Source organism: Falco rusticolus, chromosome 8, assembly GCF_015220075.1.
Source record: "Falco rusticolus isolate bFalRus1 chromosome 8, bFalRus1.pri, whole genome shotgun sequence".
Lineage (NCBI taxonomy): Eukaryota > Metazoa > Chordata > Aves > Falconiformes > Falconidae > Falco > Falco rusticolus.
This window is the reverse complement of record NC_051194.1, coordinates 42,867,955-42,888,693: the sequence shown is the minus strand read 5'-3', so window position 1 is coordinate 42,888,693 and position 20,739 is coordinate 42,867,955. Positions and strand designations below refer to the sequence as shown.

The window sequence follows — 20,739 nt, the reverse complement described above, 5'->3', positions numbered from 1 at the left end:
AACTATTCAGAACAGGAGTGGTTTGTAACTGTCTTGGGGCCTTTTTTTATTGTGTCATAGTACAGATGTAGATAATTTCACTGGTACAGCTGGTCTGAGTATCAGATGCTCATTTTAAAATTGTTTTCTGTAAATAGATTAGGTATTGAAACCTAAAGAACTACGCTATAGCTGAAAGCAGCTATTAATTGCTAGTTTATTTTTACCTTACTGGACTTCATCACTTTTTTTGGTTTTGTTACTAATGAGAGATGCTAGGTAAGATTTTTGGAAGCTGCACATGCTAGAGGCATAGAGGTATATGGTTAGGGAGCCTGTCCAGTGCACAGTGCATGCATTCTTATGTCTTCAAGATTCCCAAACACTCACCTACAAGACCTGCATCCAATCCTATGTGTTCATAGACATTCCTGGAGTTACATATATTTTCTCCAGGAAAAAATTTACTTCAAGAAACACGTGGAGTCTGATGGGTTTTCGTTCAAGCTGTCTCTGTAAGAAACTTTTCTTACAGAGAAAGTTACTAGAGGCAATGGATTTTGGTTGGGTTGCCATGAAAGACCCATAATTCTCTCTTTAGCTTTACTGTCAGACTCCAAAGGCCAGTTTTGGCTTTTGCAAATGGGAACATCATTGAACATGGAAGCTAATAAAGATAAAAGACTTAAAAGAGAACATTTTTCTGTTAACAGTGTCAAGAGCTCAGTTTCTCCAAAGTCTGATAATACATCTCAAAAAACTTGAAGACTTTAAGACCCAATGCTAATCTTGTGATTGCTAAACTAGAGATACCTAAAGCACCAACACATTCGTGTACTGAAAACCTGACTTTGTCTACTTCCTTTGTTTCACTAAAATCACAGTTCAAGAGTGACAGTAGTGAGCAGCTTAGGCCATCTGAGTTTATCTCAGATGCTTTTTTCTGTATCTCTACCTATAAATGAAAAGATGTACTGAAAAGGATTTTTTAGAGTTCAAGGGAAATACCTGTAGAAAAATGTTGCATTACTGGTTTCTGTGAGATGGATGTCCAGACAACTAAATGCTTAGACTGCAGACAGCTGCATTTGATAGCTAAGAGATTTTTGCCAGTTCAGGCTTCTGCATTTTCATGAACTAACTAAATAAATAAATCAGATTTCTCTTTGAGAGTTTCTTCGACACTGCATATAAATGTGATTATAACCAGTTTTGATTTCATGTGTTTACTTTGGAGGTCAAGACATATTTATGACAGAAGAGCAGAAGAAATACTACAATGCAATGAAAAAGCTGGGATCCAAAAAACCACAAAAACCTATACCAAGACCAGGGGTAAAATTATTTGTACACATCGGACCAATAGCTATTTACAAACAATCTTTTTATTGATATAGAGAGAGCAGAAATATGCCTATGTGAAAATTATCATTAACTAGTGTATCAGTCAGGAAACATGGAAAATGAAAAGAGTAAAAAAAAAAATAAATTCTCCTTTGCAACCATTGCATGTATGAATATACAAACAAAGGAGGCTGAAGTAAGCTGTTGTATTCACTTTGACCACTCTACTTAAATCACTAGTCACATTTTTATTGAAGTCTCATAGGCCTTACCACATGTGTCTTTCTGCTTTGTTCTAACAGGAAAAGAAAAACAACTGCAGTTTGTACTGGATGTTTCTTTTTTTCTTTTCTCCTCAGAACAAATTCCAAGGCATGGTCTTTGATTTTGTGACACAGCAAGTATTTGACATCAGCATCATGATTCTTATTTGTCTTAACATGGTTACCATGATGGTAGAAACTGATGACCAGAGTGAAGAAATGGAAAATATTTTGTACTGGATAAACCTGGTGTTTATTGTTCTTTTCACTGGAGAATGTGTCCTGAAATTAATTTCACTTCGCCATTACTATTTCACTATAGGCTGGAACATTTTCGATTTTGTAGTTGTCATCCTTTCAATAGTAGGTATGTCTTGTTTATTAAACTAAAAAGTTGGTAAAACAAATATAGGGTGAACTTTTACTTGTATACAGCTATATGGCAAAGTTTACAAATAAATCATGCAACTTTTCATTTTAACTAATACTTTACCTAATCCAGCCATGAAAACTGTTACCGTCATTCAACATATGTTGCATGTTCACATATAACTGTTACAACAGAAATCATGCATGTGGAATCTACATAATATTTTTAATTGCTACATAGAGCCACAAATTTTAAAGCTATTTTTCTAAATTGCTACCATGATATGGAGATTAAGTGGTACTGAGTCTTGGTTTTATTTTTTTCTGTCTTAGGTATGTTTTTAGCTGAGATGATTGAGAAGTATTTTGTGTCCCCCACACTATTCAGAGTCATCCGACTTGCCAGAATCGGTCGAATCCTGCGCCTCATTAAAGGCGCTAAGGGAATCCGCACTCTGCTTTTTGCTTTGATGATGTCGCTTCCTGCTTTGTTCAACATTGGCCTGCTGCTCTTCCTGGTCATGTTTATCTATGCGATATTTGGCATGTCCAACTTTGCCTATGTCAAGAGGGAAGCTGGTATAGATGACATGTTCAACTTTGAAACGTTTGGCAACAGCATGATCTGCCTCTTTCAAATTACCACGTCTGCTGGCTGGGATGGTTTGCTAGCCCCAATTCTTAACAGTGGGGAGCCAGACTGTGACCCTAACAAAGCTCACCCAGGGAGCTCCGTTAAAGGCGACTGCGGCAACCCTTCCGTTGGGATTTTCTTCTTCGTCAGCTACATTATCATATCGTTCCTGGTAGTGGTGAACATGTACATTGCTGTGATTTTGGAGAACTTTGGTGTTGCTACTGAAGAAAGTGCTGAACCCTTGAGTGAGGATGACTTTGAGATGTTCTATGAAGTCTGGGAGAAGTTTGATCCTGATGCAACACAGTTTATGGAATTTGAGAAATTGTCTGACTTTGCAGCAGCACTTGAGCCTCCTCTTCATCTACCCAAACCAAACAAAGTCCAGCTTATTGCAATGGATCTGCCCATGGTAAGCGGTGACAGAATTCACTGCCTTGACATCTTGTTTGCTTTCACAAAGCGTGTTTTGGGGGAAAGTGGGGAGATGGATGCCCTCAGAATACAGATGGAAGATCGGTTTATGGCATCCAATCCTTCAAAAGCTTCCTATGAACCAATTACAACTACATTAAAACGAAAACAGGAGGAGGTATCTGCTGTCATTATTCAACGGGCTTATAGACGTCACCTTTTAAAACGAACAGTAAAACAAGCTTCCTTTATCTATAACAAAAACAAAGCTGAAGGAGGTGCTGGTCAGGGTGTGAAAGATGAAATCCTTATTGACAAGTTACATGAAAACTCATTTACAGAGAAAACTGATATAACCGCATCAACAGCAGTTTGTCCACCTTCTTATGATCGCGTAACAAGGCCAGTCAAAGAAAAGCATGAAAAGGAAGACAAAGATGTTCAGAAATAAAAGCAAATAGCAAGAAAATCATCTATGTGCAAAATAGTTTGTAGCCTGTAGGAGATCATGTGTTTGTGTCAACAGGACTCCTGCTGGAGGTCTATGCCAAACTGACAATTTTTACAAATATACTGTACATTAAAGGTCAGTGCCTATCCAAAAGACAGTGACCCCTTGTCAGTGACTGTGACTGTGATACGGGGAAACAACCTTGACAGGAGGTTACTGTTCTCACTACCAGCTGACACTGCTGAAGAGGAGAGAAAAAATGGCTACTCAGACTGTAGGGACCAGTTAAAGGGGTGCAAACCTTTAAATTTGTGTGTTTAGCATAAAACAATACGGTAACTGTATCCACTGTTTGCATTTCAACTGCCACATACGCCATATTTTTAAAAAATCTGTGTTGGTGGATTCATCTTATTTTTATTCATATGTTGTTTATTATATGTGACTATTTTTGTAAAAGGGGGCTTCTGCTGGGGAAGGGGGTAAGTACACCTTTAGAGGTACAAGGGCCAGGTGTTCTGTTATGCGACTAATACACACACAGAAAAGATCTGCATGAAGGCATGCTGCACTTATAGATCACGCATGAAAATAACATTGTCACAAAGAACAACAGATATTTTTTTTTTAGCACAGTGTTTCTGGAAAGGAAAAATAAATTTTGAGGTGCTTAATTAATGTATTCATGTTGTATCATGTCCAAACAAGTCTTGGTATGCCTGTAAAGTCCCCTGTAACTCACAAGAACAGTAGACATGGATTATTTTTTGCACAGACCATTAAGTTTCAGAAAGTGCAAATTTCTTTGTAGGTCTGGAGTCACAGATTTTGTCTTTGTCAAATGTCTTTCTGCATACAAATACTAAATGAATCTGCCTCAGCCCTCCAAATTGATCAAAAAGAGCCCTTTATAAAGTTGTTCTGCTTTATCCTGCAGTATTGTTTAGCCATCTTCAACTCTCAGTAAGGCTGATGTTGTTGTACATGTCAATGAAGAGCCCTCTGCTATGTACATAGTAATTTTTAACCTGTGGTGCATGTTTGAGCAAACAGATAATGACCTTAGCACATTTATTGCATCAAATATGTACCACAATAAGTGTAGTGTGCAAGCATTCAACAGGTAAAATTATGTATTATCTACCATTATAGATAGTTTGGATGCTATCAGTGCATGTTTATATTGCCTATGCTGCTGTTCCTTTGACTGTCCAGGATTCTTAAATATGGGAAGCCATACGTCAGAGCTAAGTGAATAAACTACTCAACAAGACCTCATTCCTCCATACCATTAAGCAATATTTTGCAGCTACTTAGGAGCTTATTTGTTTTAAATTTTTGAATTTTCAGTGAAAAGCATATAGGGTATATCCAAACTGTACAGACATGTTGAAAACTACTAAACCTGTTGAAAATAATATTAGATTTTATAAGCAAATATAAATATTGTAAAAATCATTTTATTTTATTTTTCAGCATTATGTACATAAAACAAGAAGTGAATTTTATCTTCGGGTTGATGTCACACCATTTTTGTTACTTTCTGTCCATAGCACTTTTTCACAGAAGAACTTCAGAGAACAAGATATAATTAAGAGAATGGATAGCTGTAGATTCTTATTTTTTACAATATTTGCAAACATGTCAATACTTTATGTGAAGTAAGTTCATAATTTGCTTCTAAAAATCTACAGCTTTTTGTAGTTGGGAAATGGTGTAATGTTCAAATTGAATGTCTAAGCAGTGCCTGCATCATAAGTTTTCATATACAAACTTTCTTTCACAGAGTCCTTAATCTTTTCTCATATTTAATCACAGATTATTTTTTTTTTTTATTCATGCTGCACTAGAACAGTTCTAAACGTTGTCTTGGGTCCACAATATTTTTTCACAAAGAGAAAGTAGCAAAATTGTATAATCCAACACATCAAGACATTTTGTTTCTTACGCAGGAAAATTAAGTATAGATTACTTTTATTAAAATTATTGACTAATACTGTATTAGTGAACTGCATGCAGGAAAATGCTACTATTACCCTAACTGATGCTAAAGAACATTATTAATGCGCCAAAATAATAAAGATTACATTTTTTATTGTATGTTCTTTTTGTCTTTATTACCTGACATTAATATAAAAAAGGTACGCTTCTAAAACCACAGAATGAGAGGATACTGAAAACCTTCACAGCCAGCTACACTGTTCTTCCACATAAGCAAATCCTTGGGACTTGCTTCTTAGTGGCCAACTAGGAATTTCTAATTCAATGCGTGTTAGACACTGAGCATGATGATTCTAGTCTTGTTCTGAGCAACTTGGTAAGTTCCTGCAGCAGCGCCTTGCAGTGGGGTACTCAACCGTCAAATACCAGAGCTGCCCTGAGTGTGTCCCGGGAGGCTCAGAGTATTTACAGGAATGAGCAGGAGCATTCATGAGTTTACAAACGTATCATTACGTTCTTGCCAATGCAGAAACAAAATTTCATAGCATCGTCCCTGAAATGCGTCACAAACGTTCTGAGGGAGGAAAATGTTTCTCCTTCAAATTGTTCTGAAAGGCATTATGACAAAAAAGTCTAAAATTTTTCTAGAAAGCTGTATCAAAATGAAAAGATCAGTATTTTCAGATTAATATGTAGACAAAATATGCCTCAAAAGACTGCCTTCAGAAGTAAATAAATTATTCACAAGCTAACAAGAATAATAGTCTGCTTCAAAAATAAGGTAGTAAATGGAATAATATTTTTTCGTGTTCTATACACAGCTTTTCAAACTTTGCTTTCCTCAAGGAAACAGTTTGAAGATAAATGAGAAGTATGGCGGCGTCACTGCAGCTCACAGGCCATGGCCACACACAACGCCCATTTCTCACACCTGCTTTAGGTTTTCAGTGTTACAGGAGCCAAAATGTTACTTCAGAATAAGTAACACGTCACTTAAATATAACGGGACTTTTTGAGGATCACCTTGGCCAACAAGGAAAACCAAACACGCTTACATATGGCTTCTTTGGCACCGTCCCAACACTGGGGACGAGGAGCGTGTAACGGAGTAGTGCCACATGCCACAAATTCCTCAGGGAAGCTTACTCTGAGCACCCTCTGCTAAAGAACTGGCTTCACCCACCAATTCAGGGCAAGATGGGTTCACCTCCTTGCACTAAATGGCATTATCGACAGCTCTCATGTTGGATGGACAACACAGCCACTCTAAAGGAATGTTATTTAGCAAAGGTTGTTTGTTTCTGGTGTCTAGAGACAATGGCTCAGAATGCTTTCGTCTCCAGGGGGAAACCTGAATTTCAGTAGTCTTTGTGACTCTGTAATTCCCTATGAGGAAAGAACGGGGGGGGAGCTTTCCCTACTTGATTTTACCCCACTGTTATTTCATTTCTACAGAGAAGCTTCACATAACTTGAAGTGCTCGGTATTAAGATACATTGTATCATATGAAGTGTGGCACTTCGTCCTATTTCCAGCCAAAACCCTAAAGAAAAGAAACAAATTCCTGAGGGTTTCCATTCGGCCTTCAGGCCGGGACAGGCCCGCTGGTGTGAGCACCCCTGTGGGAGAGCCGCCGAGCCAGCCCGTTTCCGCCGACAGAGGGCGCGCATGCCCCCAGCCAGCACCGCCCGCCAATGTGCGCTCAAGCCCTCCCCCTCCGCCTCGCACCCAATGGTACGAGACCACCTTGCGGCTGGTCCCGCCCCCCTCTCCCGACAGACGCGCGCGTCCCGGCATTTCCCACAAGTTTTAGTTCCCGTATCTCTCCCGCCTCCTTCCCCGCCAAGCCAATGGCAGTGGGCGCTCCTGCCAGGCAGCCAATGGCGGCGTGCTGCCGGGCTCCCCTTCGCCCTTCCGGAGCCCCCGCCATCGGCGCTGGGTAGCAACGATGGATGTTGAGGTGCAGCAGGTGTGCGCTGCCGCCGGGCGCCGTCCCGTCCCGTCCCGGGCCTCTCCGCGGGCGTGGGGAGGGGCTGGGACAGGGCCTGGGGCCGGCGGGGGGCGGCCGCCGGAGGGGGTGGTGGAGCCTGGGGCGGGAGGGCGAGCGGCCGGGCGGGGACGGTCTGGGACGGTGGGCGCGGGCTCGGGCTCCTGCCGTCCCGGGCTGAAGCGTTTGCAGGGGTGAACCGAGGCCGCCTCTCCCGCAGGCGCTGCTCAATTATTACTGCCAAGAGGGCTACTTCCACCATGTCCGGGCTGCGGCGGACGAGGCGCTGGGGCGGCTGGGCAGCGACCCGGTGTTCCTTTTCTTCCGAGCCTACGGCGCGCTGAGGGCAGGTAAGGCGGGGCTGGGGGGCTGCTCGGTGTGCCCCGGCCCTCCGCCGCCACGCGAGCGCAGGGGATCCCTGCGTCACAAAAGTCGGTCTTTAGTCTCCTACACAGAAAGAATGTAATGTTATGGAGTCTGAATGTGGTCCACCACGGCTTTCCACGGCCCCACCTGCCCCCCGCAGTTTGAATCTGATCTAGACCACATAGTGCTGAAGTCAGAAATAATAAGTTTTGTTTTTTTTTTTAATGGTTGCATGAGTGTGGGACAGGTAAACGGGTTCCCTGGCGGGAATTTAAGCTCTGCCCAAATGCCTATTGCATTGCAGCGTAGAGATAAATTTACTTGTTCCAGTTTATATCTTGTCCCTTCGATGCAGCTGTATCCAATTTTTTTTATCCATCTGCCTCAGAGGACCTTGACAGCTCATACCTATTGGGAGGATCTTTGTGTACATTAAATTGTTTTGAAAAGTTTATTTCACTAAATCTGGATTTCAGGGATGTCACAGAATACGAACAAGTAACCCAAAGTGGGGGAGAGCTGTGGCAGTAGGCTAGGAAGGATTCAAGAGATGTTTGAGGTGGTGTATCTGTTCCCAAATGCACTGCCTTTTTTTGTTTGTTTTACAGTCACATGTTCCTATTTTTTGAGATATTGTCTCTTCTGTTGATGTTCAAAAGATTTGCACAAACAAGGCACAAATCCTGGCTATATAAAGAAAAGAGCTGCTCTGTGCCCTGTGTAAAACAAATAATAAAGATGATTTTCATCTTTATGGCAGTTGGCAGAACTAGCACACAACTCCTTTCAAGTTCTCTGCATTGAGATGCTTTTTTCTTTCTTGTGTCTGAAAGACTTGCACAAACAAGTGAAAATGAATGTGTGAATAATGAAGGAAGTTATGAAGAAAGTTATCAAAAACACAGAAGAAAAGACAGAGGGAAAAAAACTGTCAGATTGACATTTGATGTTGACAGTCTCTCTTGAAAAATATTATAGCCTACTCTGCACTTGTTTCCACTAGGTGACATCCAAGAGGGTATTCGACAGTTGGAGGCTATTAAAAACAAACAGGAGGTGTCACTTTGTACAATGATGGCTCTGATTTATGCCCATAAAAAGAGCCCTAATCCAGGTATGCTCATTAAGACAATACTGCTTCATGTTTATACAGCTGTGTGTGAGAAATCTGAGAGCTGTAGACTAATTCTGCCTAATTTAAAAAGGTATACTCTTAACTTCGCATTTGATACAGTATCTAGCACTGAACTGAGTGATGCTTATCAAGATTGTAAAGAGAAATACCAAAACACAGAACTGTTAAGAGTAAGACTCAATGTTATAATAAAACACTTGAAAAAAGATATCTGACTTGTCTACCATGATGAAAAAACCCCTGCATTCAACTTCCTGTGGTGGTTGTTCTCTCTTGTCTGATATCAGTAATTCTGAGCAGAACTGCAATATAAGAAGTCATTAAAGCTGTACCTTTTTATCTTGCAAGTTATCCTGATCTTAGAAATGGAGACAAGAATTTTATGAACATCAGTATTCCTTTCTCCAATCTAAAAACTGTGGTTATTTTGGTAAGGATTATATTCTCAAAACCACAGTTGGTTTATCAGGTAAACTGAGTTGTCATGCAACTATTGCCCTGGTATTTTCCTGACTGTAGATCTATAACTGTTACTGACAATTTTGTTAACCAGTATGATGTGAAACAGTTCTGACTAATGACATCGTTCTTAATTGAGTCCTCGAGGATTGATACTGTAGAGCAGCAAAATTATCATGCATTTCAAGACTGATTCAAGACTCTGAGAAAGTCATGGCAGTAAGTCAGACATTTGGTTTTAATGGCTCCTCAAAAACTACCAGGAATGAATGTGGGCAAAAGAAAATATTTGGCGGTAAGTCCCACCCATCAAATGAAATTTTTCTGTGGGATTGACCTGATGAGAGCAACTGACAATAATGATGAGGGTGTAAGAAAATGAACTTTAGCGTTAAGAAAGACGTCACATATTTTCTAGAGATTCTGGAGCTAAATTGTCTTCTGTTCAGCATTTTAGGGCTGCTCTACAATTGACTGTTTACTTGTTTAGCAGACACTGGTATAAATTTGAACTTTATAGTAAAGTTTCCATTTATCTGGCAGAAGTCTCGGCTACAAATCTAATGTTTAACAAACAGCAAGATTCTTGCAGAAATGACCATGTTGATGGGGACCCTCTTCTGTCTTTCACGTTTGTACCTGATTAATATTTTTAATTAGAAGGGATTGTCTGGGTGTTTACCAGTATATAATACAGAAAACAATGTTTGTTTTGGATGCCCTTGGCTTATGTGCTGCTCTTTTGTAATATTTTGAGATGCTATCAAAAAAAGCTCTGAACAAAACCTTTTCAGATCGAGATGCTATTCTAGAATTGGATGCAAAAATGAAGGAGCAACGTAGAACAGCAGGACAGCAGGCTCTGTACTTTGCTGGCTTGTTTTTGTGGCATCTTGGTCGTGAGGACAGAGCCCGTGAATATGTTGATAGAATGATCAAAGTTTCTGGTGGTGGTAAAGAGGTAACTATTTTTCCTATGTAAAATAGTAATAGGACCACATATACTGTGAAACTAGGATTATTGCACTGATACTGTTTGGAGGTTTCCTTTAACTGTTTTGTGTTCTAATACTTTCTTAATGTCACAAATTCATTTGACAGGGCAGAATAGAATTCCCGTAATGATTTGTGTGTGTGTGTGTCTACTAAGTATTCATTTTCACTTAACGAATGAGAGGTCTGCACTGACCAATGGAAGTAATACGTAGTTCCGCCAGTTTTGCTACTTGATACTGAGCATCATAATTCCCAGCCAAAAACTAAGTGTCATAGTCTCACTAGAGGGAGACATCTGTTTTGAATCTGAAGACTAAAAAACACCCAGAGGATCAGGGATTTAAATTTTTGCCAGTTGTTAAAGGCAAAATTTGCCTAGGGTTTTACAAAATATAACTTATTTTTGAATCTCTGTAACTGTTGTATGTAGCGGTGTCTTCTGCATTTATATACAGATGTTACTGTGTTATTTTTTTTAGATGAGATGTCAGCTTCAATTCAAGGAGAGAAAAAAAATGGTTTTTTTTTTTGTAGTTGGACATCTTCGAGGCAGAGCTCTTAAAACTGAATGAGTAATTGTTCTCTTATGACACTACTATTAAACACAAGTGTTGTTTCTGCATTGTTCCTCTGTGTGGTTCAGTACATTGCTTAATTTGTAATATACAGTTTCATTGTTTATGGGATAGTACGTGTGTTAGAAATCTGCAACTATTCTAAACGTTAATTTCTGAAATTGTTAGGAATTTAAGTAAAAGCTTAGCTTTTGAGCTATCACCGATTATTAATTAAAATTGGTAGCTATTTTTAAGTACTACCTAATTTTTACTGATGAAGAAATAGTTAAGGACATCACAAAGCATTAACACGTTAGTTTCTAAAAAGACTAAGGATATGCCATTTTGGTAAAATAGCAGTATTTGTAACTTCGCATATTGAAACTGTAGGAGTTGGAGTTTGTTTTCAAACAGCTATTTAATGGATTTGAAATATTTTCTTTACAGAGGGACATGCACATACATAAAAATATGCATTAGAATTTAAAAACATAGAAAGCAAATAGTTTTCTCTTTTTCTAAATTTATGCTAATCCTTTTTTCTTAGTTTGACAATACAAAGTTATGTGTACTTTGGTTTTTTTTGGGAGATGGCTAGGGGTGCATAAACTTAGTAAAATGCGGTTTACTTAGTATACACAGTTTGTTTTGATAAGGAGTACATAAAGTATCTTAGATAAAAGTAAATTGACTTCCATCTTTTTTAAATGTTTGACTCTGAATTTCAGCCATTTTCTGTTGTGTAACCAAATCATGGCCCTGATTGTTAGTAATTACAAAATATGGCTCTTCAACTCACCTTTGCGTTTTAAATACATGGCTCCTTTCCTTTAATATTGTATTACAAAAGAGCTAGTGATATTTTACAATCTAAATTTTTGGGTTTATGGCAATTATCATTTAGTGAAGTGATCCAGCACTTCAAAACAGACTTGTTTTACTTAAGCTATAATTAAATGTATGGAACACGTAAGATAAATTAAATTAATTAATTACAAGTAAAAATTCCTGCAATGAAAAGATGTTTTTTTACCTTTTAGAAGTTCCAGGTACTTTTTTTTTTTTTTTTTTTTTAATAATACGCTTGGGGGTTTGAGAAATGTCAGATCTTTGCCCTTTGCACATGACTTTTTCTTTTTAATCAGACAGTAGAAAAAAAACCCCAAGTTTCCATTTTCAACACCCCATATGCTTCTCAATGTCTCACATAAACGAAATCTTAAGAAAATTATCTGCAGCAATGTTTGCAGAATATATTTTTTGTCTTATGCAATCACTTTTGCAAGGTTTTGTTCTGTCTGTTGAGAATGTTAAAGTTCAGTTCAGTGCCATTGTTTGGGATTTTTTAATCCTGTAAGTAAATATGTTATTTGATTAATGTAATGCTGGAATTAATTGCTAATATTTTAGGTTATACTGTAGACTGGTTATAATTTCAAATATATATTTTAAATATTTGAAATACAGTAATGAGCAGAAATAACCTTAAAATAAAATAGGACTCAAAGAAGAATGTATCTAGTATACTTTTTTTACCAACTAGTTAGTAAAGAATTCCAATTTATTTTTTGTTTACAGGGGTTGATTTTGAAAGCATGGCTTGATCTCACCTGTGGGAAAGAAACTCACATTAAAAAGGCTGTGAAATACTTTGATGAAGCACTGCAGGAAGGCAATGATGTTTTTGCTCTGCTTGGTAAAGTAAGTTTACTCTATTATTTTAATGCTTCCTAAATGTCATATTAGTCTTGTAGAGCGATTAGAGAGATGTTGAGAAGAGTTATCTATAAGTGAGCTTTTCCAAATAGAAATATAGCTCAGTCATACCCTTTTTATTCAGAGGAAAATAATAGGGTGTAGCAGAAATGAAGTTTGAAGTGGTTTATTAAATTGTTAAAGGAGTATAGAACAGTTAGCAAACAAACTAATTTGCAGCACAATAAAAATATACTGACACTTCTGTTTCCTGTGGTAGACAGCCCATTTTACATAGTTTGTAGTTAAATGTAACAAGTAGCTGAGGTTCATATTTGTAGAATGAGACAAAGGCGCATGCCTGGGTTGCAGTAATGTTAACTGTGTCTGTTACCATATACATAATTAGGAACTTCTGGGGCACTCCTGTTGTATTACCACATTTCCCTACTATAAAACATTGCTGCAGTGAGATATTGCTTCACTAAATACAAATTCCAGCTTTTTTTCTTAGTTTTATGAACTGGAGCTGATAACTACTTATTCCCACACATCTCTATTTCTTTTATGTATGTTAAAATGATGCTCTTTTCTCTCTCTCTGGTTTTTTTTTTTTTTTCTTGGAATAAAATTAGCTACGAGATGACACTTCAGGGTCCATTAGACACCAACGTAAAAAAGAAAGGTATAGGTTAAATACAGTCAGTCTATTTCATATTGAGGTTGTGATTTTACTACATACACAAGAAAAACTGGTTTTATTATTGTATTACATATGTAAAGAAATAATGTTTAAAATTGCCTTAAAATGTGAAAGTATGTGTGATCTCATCCTTTTTGCATGGGACACCTGTCCACATTTACCAGGGCACACAGTAATTCTGTAAAGAAGTAGTAGTTAAAACTGTAGTGTGATCATCTATGAAAATTGTTAACAGTTGGGTTTTTTTATCATCATCAGTCCATTTCAAGTGTTCATTTTGATTATATTTCATCAAGAGAGTGGCATGAATTGTTTTCTTTACACATTTTTCTGTTTCAGAGTATACTACTTGTTTATATCATAGACATTGTTACTGATTAACATAATGTTTGTTTAGTATTCTAAAGCTAAATGCAAAAAAAATTCTTCAATGAAAATAAGAAGACTAAGTTTCAGGAAAGTGTGCATAATAGTATTTGGTTAGGCATGTGTACTTGGCTGTGCGTGGACTATTGAGTTCAATTACTGGTTTATCTCAAATTTAGTTACTGCAATTAGATTTTAGAAAGCTACCTTGCGATGGCTTTAGAAATTAACTCTCAGAAACTACTAAGTTTGCACCATTTCTGTCTCAAAAATACGAAGTAAAATGGCATGCACAGAGTCACCTGGAATATGGTAAGTTTTAAGCATCAAGTCAAAATAGAGGATTTAAGCCCTAAATTGATTTCTGCTTGAATTAAATTAAAACTGTAATACTTGATGCTTCTGAAATAGTTTTGTATTTGGAGTACCCTGTAAATTGCTTTACAATTAAAACGTTTTAATTCTAGGAACAGAGATGTACTGAGTGTAGGTTTTAGATCGTGTGTACCTCAGGGTTTGAAAAAATGTTTTATCTGTGGGTTCTGCTCAATATCCTAAAATTATGAGGTACTTGAGGCTAAGTTATTTGAAACCTAGTAAGACAATTTTACTCTTCAGCTACATCTCTGTATTTTTCTTGCTCGTAATTGTCTAGTCACTTGTAAATGCTGCAATTACGTTTATTATAGAGTGCTTACCACACACCAGGTTTTACATGTCTTGCTATTTGATTGTTGCAGTATCTCTAGTTGTGGTTAGTGCTGAAGTAAAAATATTGCTTAAAGAAAGACTTTTTTATTTTTTCTCACTAGCTTTTTTCCTGTTTTCTGTATGGAAGAACAGAATCTTCTCGCCTATGTGAGTGTACAGGCTTTTGATGTGACTTCTCTTCCTTCCATTAGGCACAATATTTTGAGGTTCGACAGAATTATTCAGGAGCTCTGGAAACTGTGAACCAGATAATTGCAAACTTTCCAAACTTCATTCCTGCTTTCATAAAGAAAATGAAGCTACAACTAGCCTTGCAGGACTGGGAGCAGGCAGTTGAAACGGCAAATAGGTTGAGTATGAAGTAGCACACCACTAATTGTGTTCTTGCCATGTTTACACTGTAAAAACACTTTGAAACAAAAGCAGATAGGTTTCTATTCACTTTTAATTAATTAGAATTAGTTAAACCAGTTTTTAAAAAAATAAATTTAAACTCAATTAAGTTTTGTTAGAACCCAGCCTTACAATCCTGAGAGGATACTACATCTATATGTGGATCCATTTTGGATGGAAGAGGATCTTTTCTGAGTTAGGCATAAAGTAACAAAGCTGTGCTTTCAATTGAGAGCTACGGCTCTGACTTGTATTGCACAGTCACTTTATTCCCTTTTTGGGATAAAACAGGTAATTGAGCAAATATTGTTTTGTTTTCTTTACATTCACCTTTTGTATGGCTTCAGACTATTGCAGAAAGATGCCCTCAATTTAGAAGCCATACGAATGGAAGCCCTGCATTATCTATGCAGAGAAGGAAATATATCTGCGGTAAGTTTTTATTAGCACACCGCTGAGCATAACACAGTCTTTGTAATGACTAGGTGCCACATGTGCTTTATTCTTTATGTCTTGTGCTACACTACTTATCTGGAGGAAGAGGTAGATGCAGCTATTCTGACTCGAACGGCTGCTCTAGCTTATTGTTAGGGTATTTTCTGGATGCCAAGGGAAACATAATTTTTTACCTCGATCTTTCCAGAGAACAGGAGTCAAGCCAAATGGATGTCTCCTCTGGATAGTTAATTGAATCATGTAGATTTGAATCATCAAAGCAATCTTTTACTGCTTAAATGCTCTTTTGATTAATTAATAAATTTTTGTAAGCCTTCCATTAGTTTTAAGTATTTTATTAATTGAACTAAGGGAAATACTGAGGGTCTCATGGTGATAAATTTTTGGAAGGGGGTCGTAGTCAACAACAGTCTGCTATGTTAGGTTGCATAACCTGTGCTTTGTTCATCCTTTTTTGATAATTACTAGGGGGATTTTTAGCTTGAAGAATTCCATTTAACTTACTCCCAAGATCCTTTTCTCCTCAAAGATATATACATGTATTTTTGTACGTATGGTGCTTGTGCTGTTTTTCAGGAAACTTTAAAACACTTTATCAAAATTGTCATGGAATCATTACATATTTTTAAATATCTTTTTCTCATTATGCAAAAATGCTGGTATAATTTAAGTGGAGACTTACCAGAAAAAGAAATGTTCTGAGTGCTTTGTAGATGTTTTTAAAGTTATAAAAGCAAAGGTATTTTAAGTTGCTTAACACATTTTTAGTTATTGCAAAGAACTCTGTAGTCATTAGTTTATATATAATCAAATTTAAGCCTTATTTACGCACAATCATAGGAAATATGGAGAAGCAATAACAATTGCAGACTCCAGTTCAATAAAGCCTACCACAAACGAATTTGCTGCACATGGTAGGGTGTAAACAAAATTCTGGGGTCACATATGAGTAAGACCCATGTCTAGAAAAAATTTAAAAACCTGATGATATTTAAACATGATTCAGGTGTCTACTTCTAAAGTTGCATTAAAAAAAAAAACAGGTACCTTATTATTGTAATGCCAGAAATGCCTAAAATACCTTAGATGGTTTGAGAAACTGTGATGTTAAAATTCTCAGCATCTGGAACTGTGTTGGTTTTGAGCCTGTGTGTCTGTATCGCACTGAAGCGCAAACAAGATTGACAGGTCTGATTCCTCAGACTGTCTTGCTTTATTGGGAGTCTTCCATTATATCAGATTCAGTTCAAGCCTTTCACTTTTTCTAGAGCACGTATAGAGGGCACGTGATCTACTTTGTCACTTCACTATTTCCAAAGCATTTTTCTAGGAATGCCAGAATAAATCTTAACTCCTACCCCTGAAAACTTCTGAGTTTGAATTTCAGGATATTATTGCACAGTAAAAGGTGTGACTAGTTTTTAGTGAAAACTATTAAATTCTCCTAATCTGCTATTTCTGTTACTTACGTTACTCCTTTTTCTCCAAGGCTTCAGCAAGACTGGAAGACCTAATTAAAGCATTGGACAGATTAGAACCACGCAATTCACAGCTCTTCTGTAAAATGGCTTTAGCTTTCAGTAGAACAGTGAGTATGCTTTTTTTCTTAAGAGCACACAATTATCTATATATCCTGGGTTTTGCTTTATTTTCTAGTAGACAGATGTTAAATGTCTACTAAAAAGTAGAAGATTGCAGACAATTGAAATAGATTACCTTGTGTAACCTTTGGTAGCTACGGTTTTAAAATTTTACATTAAGTATGAATTACAATACTTAAGCCATCTCATTCCAAAAATGTTTTTACTGCTTGCTTTTGAATGAGAAACAGGTTTCCAATGACAATACACTCAAATGTCCACCAACCATATTCTTTATGTAGGAAAGTGACAAGGTTAATCCAACAGCCTTAAAACTGAAGGTTTCTTTAATCTTTGTACTTATCAGAATTGTTCTAAGGAAGCATTTAAAGCTACTATCAACTATTCCTTATTGTGTGGTATTGTATGTATATTTATGTTTGAATCCAGCCCACTTTAATGTCACAATTTGTATAGAATTACTATAGATTATATTAGTCCTGTATGAGATGTTATCTCAGCTACTACAGTAGTGCTCAGTGTGTTTTTTGAAGTGAATAAGAGAAACTTAAGTTTTAAAGATTATTCTTGCCATTAGTGTGGCCGGAACCAGCTCATCCTTCAACATACACAAACCTTAGTTGAAAGAGCATCTGATTTGGCATCTGACAATGCAGAATTTGCAACTGAACTTGGCTACCAAATGATTTTACAAGGGAAAGTGAAAGAAGCTTTGAAATGGTACAAGACTGCTATGACGCTTGATGAAACAAGTGTTTCTGCACTAACTGGTAAGGTTTTATGCTTTCTTTGGGATTTTACTGGTCTTAAGACACAGACGATGCTTTTTTGATCACGTCTTCCTACTACTGCTACTAGGAAAATCTGGAACTGTTAAGAACACAAGTATTGGACTGGACTTCCTGCTTCATGTTACGCTGTCTTCCTTGTAGCAACAGCTTCTCCACACTGGATCTGTCTTTTGAAAAGTGAAACTCTTCTCTTTTAAATTAGAACTCTCCAAGTAATGATAAGGAGAGAGATGTGGCTGTATTTTTTTTATTTTTTGATTTTATTTCACCTCTGTGGTATCTAAGAACTAGAGAACTCTTAAGCACTACAAAAATAAAAAATTCAGTGGCAGCTGATAAAACAAGCTGTCCATGGCTACACAGGTGTCTAAATAAGATTGAGAAACAAGTCTAAATGTGTGATAGTTTTGACAGACATGTTATGTTCTTTGGTAAAAAAATAAATATATTTTTATGAAGTCCAATTGCTGTCAAGACAATGGAGTGTAAATATGGCATACTTGCTTCACAGATTTTCCAGTGTTTGTTTTTTTTCTCCTTAACTGTGCGATTGCCTTAAACAATAAGAAAAAATTAGGTGGTAGGAGTGGTTTGTGTGTGTGTGTGTATTTAATTTTATTTCACCATTTGTTCTGAACTTAGAAACCAAACTTTGTGATGCTTCTACTTAGACTAGAACCAGTTGAAGATTTACTGGTTTAAACTTTGTAATTTAAGGGATGAGATCTTTCCACGAAACTGCTTTATAGTATTGTGTATATTAATCTCTCAGTTGTGTATCATCTATCCTAGGTATTTCTAAGTACATAAAATCTGCATTACCATGTCTTGGTCTATTCTTTCTTCTCGTATCACCGCTTTATGAAGAGGTTGAGGAGAGAAAAAATTAATTCTAGAAAACAAAGCAATCTTTGCTTTGTTTTCTGCAATAAATTGTTTAAATATATTACAGGAATTATCCGTTGTCAGCTAATACAAGGGCAATTGGAAGATGCAGAACATCAGTTGGAGTTTCTTAATGAAATTCAACAGTCCATTGGGAAGTCTGGGGTAGGAGACATCTTCCTTCATTAAAATACTTTGATCATAATCTGAATTGTGGTCTACTAGCTACTTCATCTTCTATATTTCAGTCACCTGAGCAGAGCATTCTTAATGGAATACCATTAAATCTAAATTTCAGGTTTTCTTCCTATCAGTCTTAAGTTAAGATGTTGCCTAACACAGGGCTGTTTGCTTGCAGAGCAAAAACATCTTTGCCTTTCTGCAGTGCTTTAACTCTGAAGATAAGTTTTTGAAACATTAAGAAGGAAGGAATACTAATTATTTTCAGGATTTTGTGCTTCTTGCACAAATAATTGATACAATGATCATCAATGTCATTTACAGTGAACATACTAAATGCGTTACAGTATGCCTAAATATAAAGAAGAAATGGCTAACACTAATAACTGTTTGGTATTATATAAGTAACAGATAAATGTATCTGGAATATGGAGGATGTTTTACTGTTTTTCTTTTTTTCCTCTGTAGGAATTACCTTTCTTGCGTGCAGTCCTAGCTATGAAAAAACAGAAGAGACAAGAAGAAGTTATTGCCTTATTGAATGATGTTCTGGATGCTCACTTTTCATCTTTGCATGGTTTTCCTCTTGGTATAGAATATTTTGAAAAACTAAACCCTGATTTCTTGCTAGAAATCATTAGAGAATATCTTAATTTTTGCCCAGCACAGGTAAGCAGCTGTAGAGCATGTCTGTCTGAAAATGGAAATTACTCTTGCATTTCATTTTGAGATCAGTTAATCATGAAGCAAAAATTTAGAAAATATCCCCTCTTAAAAAATATGTATTTATTTGAAGTAAAAGTGTGGTTTAAGATATTGTACCACTATTTAATCAAAATAACTATGAAAAGATATCTTCTGTGAAGTGAGCAAGTTGAAATGTCACCCGAAGAAACCTGAGATATTTGTTTAATGCACTGTGTGTGTATTTTTAAATTTTTAGTTTCTCTTTTGATCAGGAAACTGTAACAATACAGTGACTAGGGCTATCTCAATATGAAACTAGGATGTTCACACTGACAATCCTATTCTTGAAGTATTTTTGTCAGCTCAGGGTATCTTTTCAGTCTACACATGACCTTTCTTCGTTTCAGTTTTTTTTGTGTGTTGGTTAAAAATCAGTGGAATACTCCTTTTTTTTAATGTTGTTATTACTCATTCCAAACAAAAATCTCACTCACTTAGATTGCTTATATTCTGTGACTGGATTTGCTTGTGCTAGTTTTGGCAACAGAGACGTGCAGAACTTGAATTGTATGGGGACCTGACATCTCTAAAGCAGAAGAAACACATTTAAAGTTTCTTTAAATAGTGTCTTCTTTAAATAGATTATTCTTCTGAAATAGCTGGGAGCTGACTTTTGGTATCCTGTCCTTAGTAGATTTCTAGTCTGATTATAGACCTTTCCCTTAAGTATTTGTTTATGTACAATATGTATATGTTTATGTATTTTAAAATCTAGCAGCAAACAAGTAGTTATCCATTGTTATGTTCTGTCCCAGTAGCAATAACACTTTTGTGTCACAGATGGAGATAAATAAGGAGTGTCATTCTATGAGGTAGTGTCTTAGCTGAAGATTTCCCTGGAGGATATTCCAGAAGTACTTAATGCCAATGGTAGTTCTTTATTTGGGATGAAAACTGGTGGTTTTTTTTTTTTTTCCTGAACTATTGTCCACATAAATATTTGTAGAAGAAAAGATAGGCTTTTCCTGAAGTTTCATTCTCATTTTAATGCAAAAAAAGCATTTGGTAGTATTAAAAAGTGAGGAGTTTAGCCAGGTGGTGGAGGCTTCTAGTTTGGTAGTAGAGGATCACTGCTTCCCCAGGGCATGGGTCCTGTGGAAGTGTTAGCCTTGAACAGAAGGATCTTTAGGTTGCCTTTTCCTTTTTATATGTAATAGTCAGCAACTAGCTAAAGTAATGGAAATGAACAGTGTTTCTGATAATGAGCAACTGAAATGTGGTACATTGTCCTAGCAGTTTACATGAAAGTAGCTATTTCTCAGCTGCTATTTTCAGTTTGGTTTTAGCAGTATGGATATGTTCTGTGGCATGAA

The 20,739-nt window shown here is 36.7% G+C and overlaps 2 protein-coding genes across 6 annotated transcripts in view; both read left to right on the top strand.

Moving 5' to 3' along the window:
* The window catches only part of SCN1A (sodium voltage-gated channel alpha subunit 1), a 103,471-nt gene extending 97,914 nt beyond the window's left edge, over nt 1–5,557 (top strand). The window contains exons 26-28 of the mRNA XM_037398341.1: nt 1,210–1,314; nt 1,683–1,953; nt 2,289–5,557. Of these exons, the coding sequence (XP_037254238.1) occupies nt 1,210–1,314; nt 1,683–1,953; nt 2,289–3,457 (1,545 nt within the window). The 3' untranslated portion in view covers nt 3,458–5,557. The remainder of the gene's footprint in view (nt 1–1,209; nt 1,315–1,682; nt 1,954–2,288) is intronic.
* A 1,667-nt stretch (nt 5,558–7,224) lies between these two features.
* The window catches only part of TTC21B (tetratricopeptide repeat domain 21B), a 38,168-nt gene continuing 24,653 nt past the window's right edge, over nt 7,225–20,739 (top strand). For 2 of the 5 annotated variants that reach the window (XM_037398330.1, XM_037398327.1), the window contains exons 1-11: nt 7,225–7,367; nt 7,606–7,735; nt 8,755–8,865; nt 10,140–10,306; nt 12,477–12,599; nt 14,565–14,722; nt 15,114–15,198; nt 16,712–16,810; nt 17,401–17,593; nt 18,567–18,664; nt 19,148–19,348. In XM_037398330.1, the coding sequence (XP_037254227.1) occupies nt 7,347–7,367; nt 7,606–7,735; nt 8,755–8,865; nt 10,140–10,306; nt 12,477–12,599; nt 14,565–14,722; nt 15,114–15,198; nt 16,712–16,810; nt 17,401–17,593; nt 18,567–18,664; nt 19,148–19,348 (1,386 nt within the window). In that variant the 5' untranslated portion in view covers nt 7,225–7,346. Of the gene's footprint in view, nt 7,368–7,605; nt 7,736–8,754; nt 8,866–10,139; nt 10,307–12,476; nt 12,600–14,564; nt 14,723–15,113; nt 15,199–16,711; nt 16,811–17,400; nt 17,594–18,566; nt 18,665–19,147; nt 19,349–20,739 lie in introns of those variants that run through there. The other 3 variants (XM_037398328.1, XM_037398329.1, XM_037398331.1) reach the window with 3 other exon arrangements.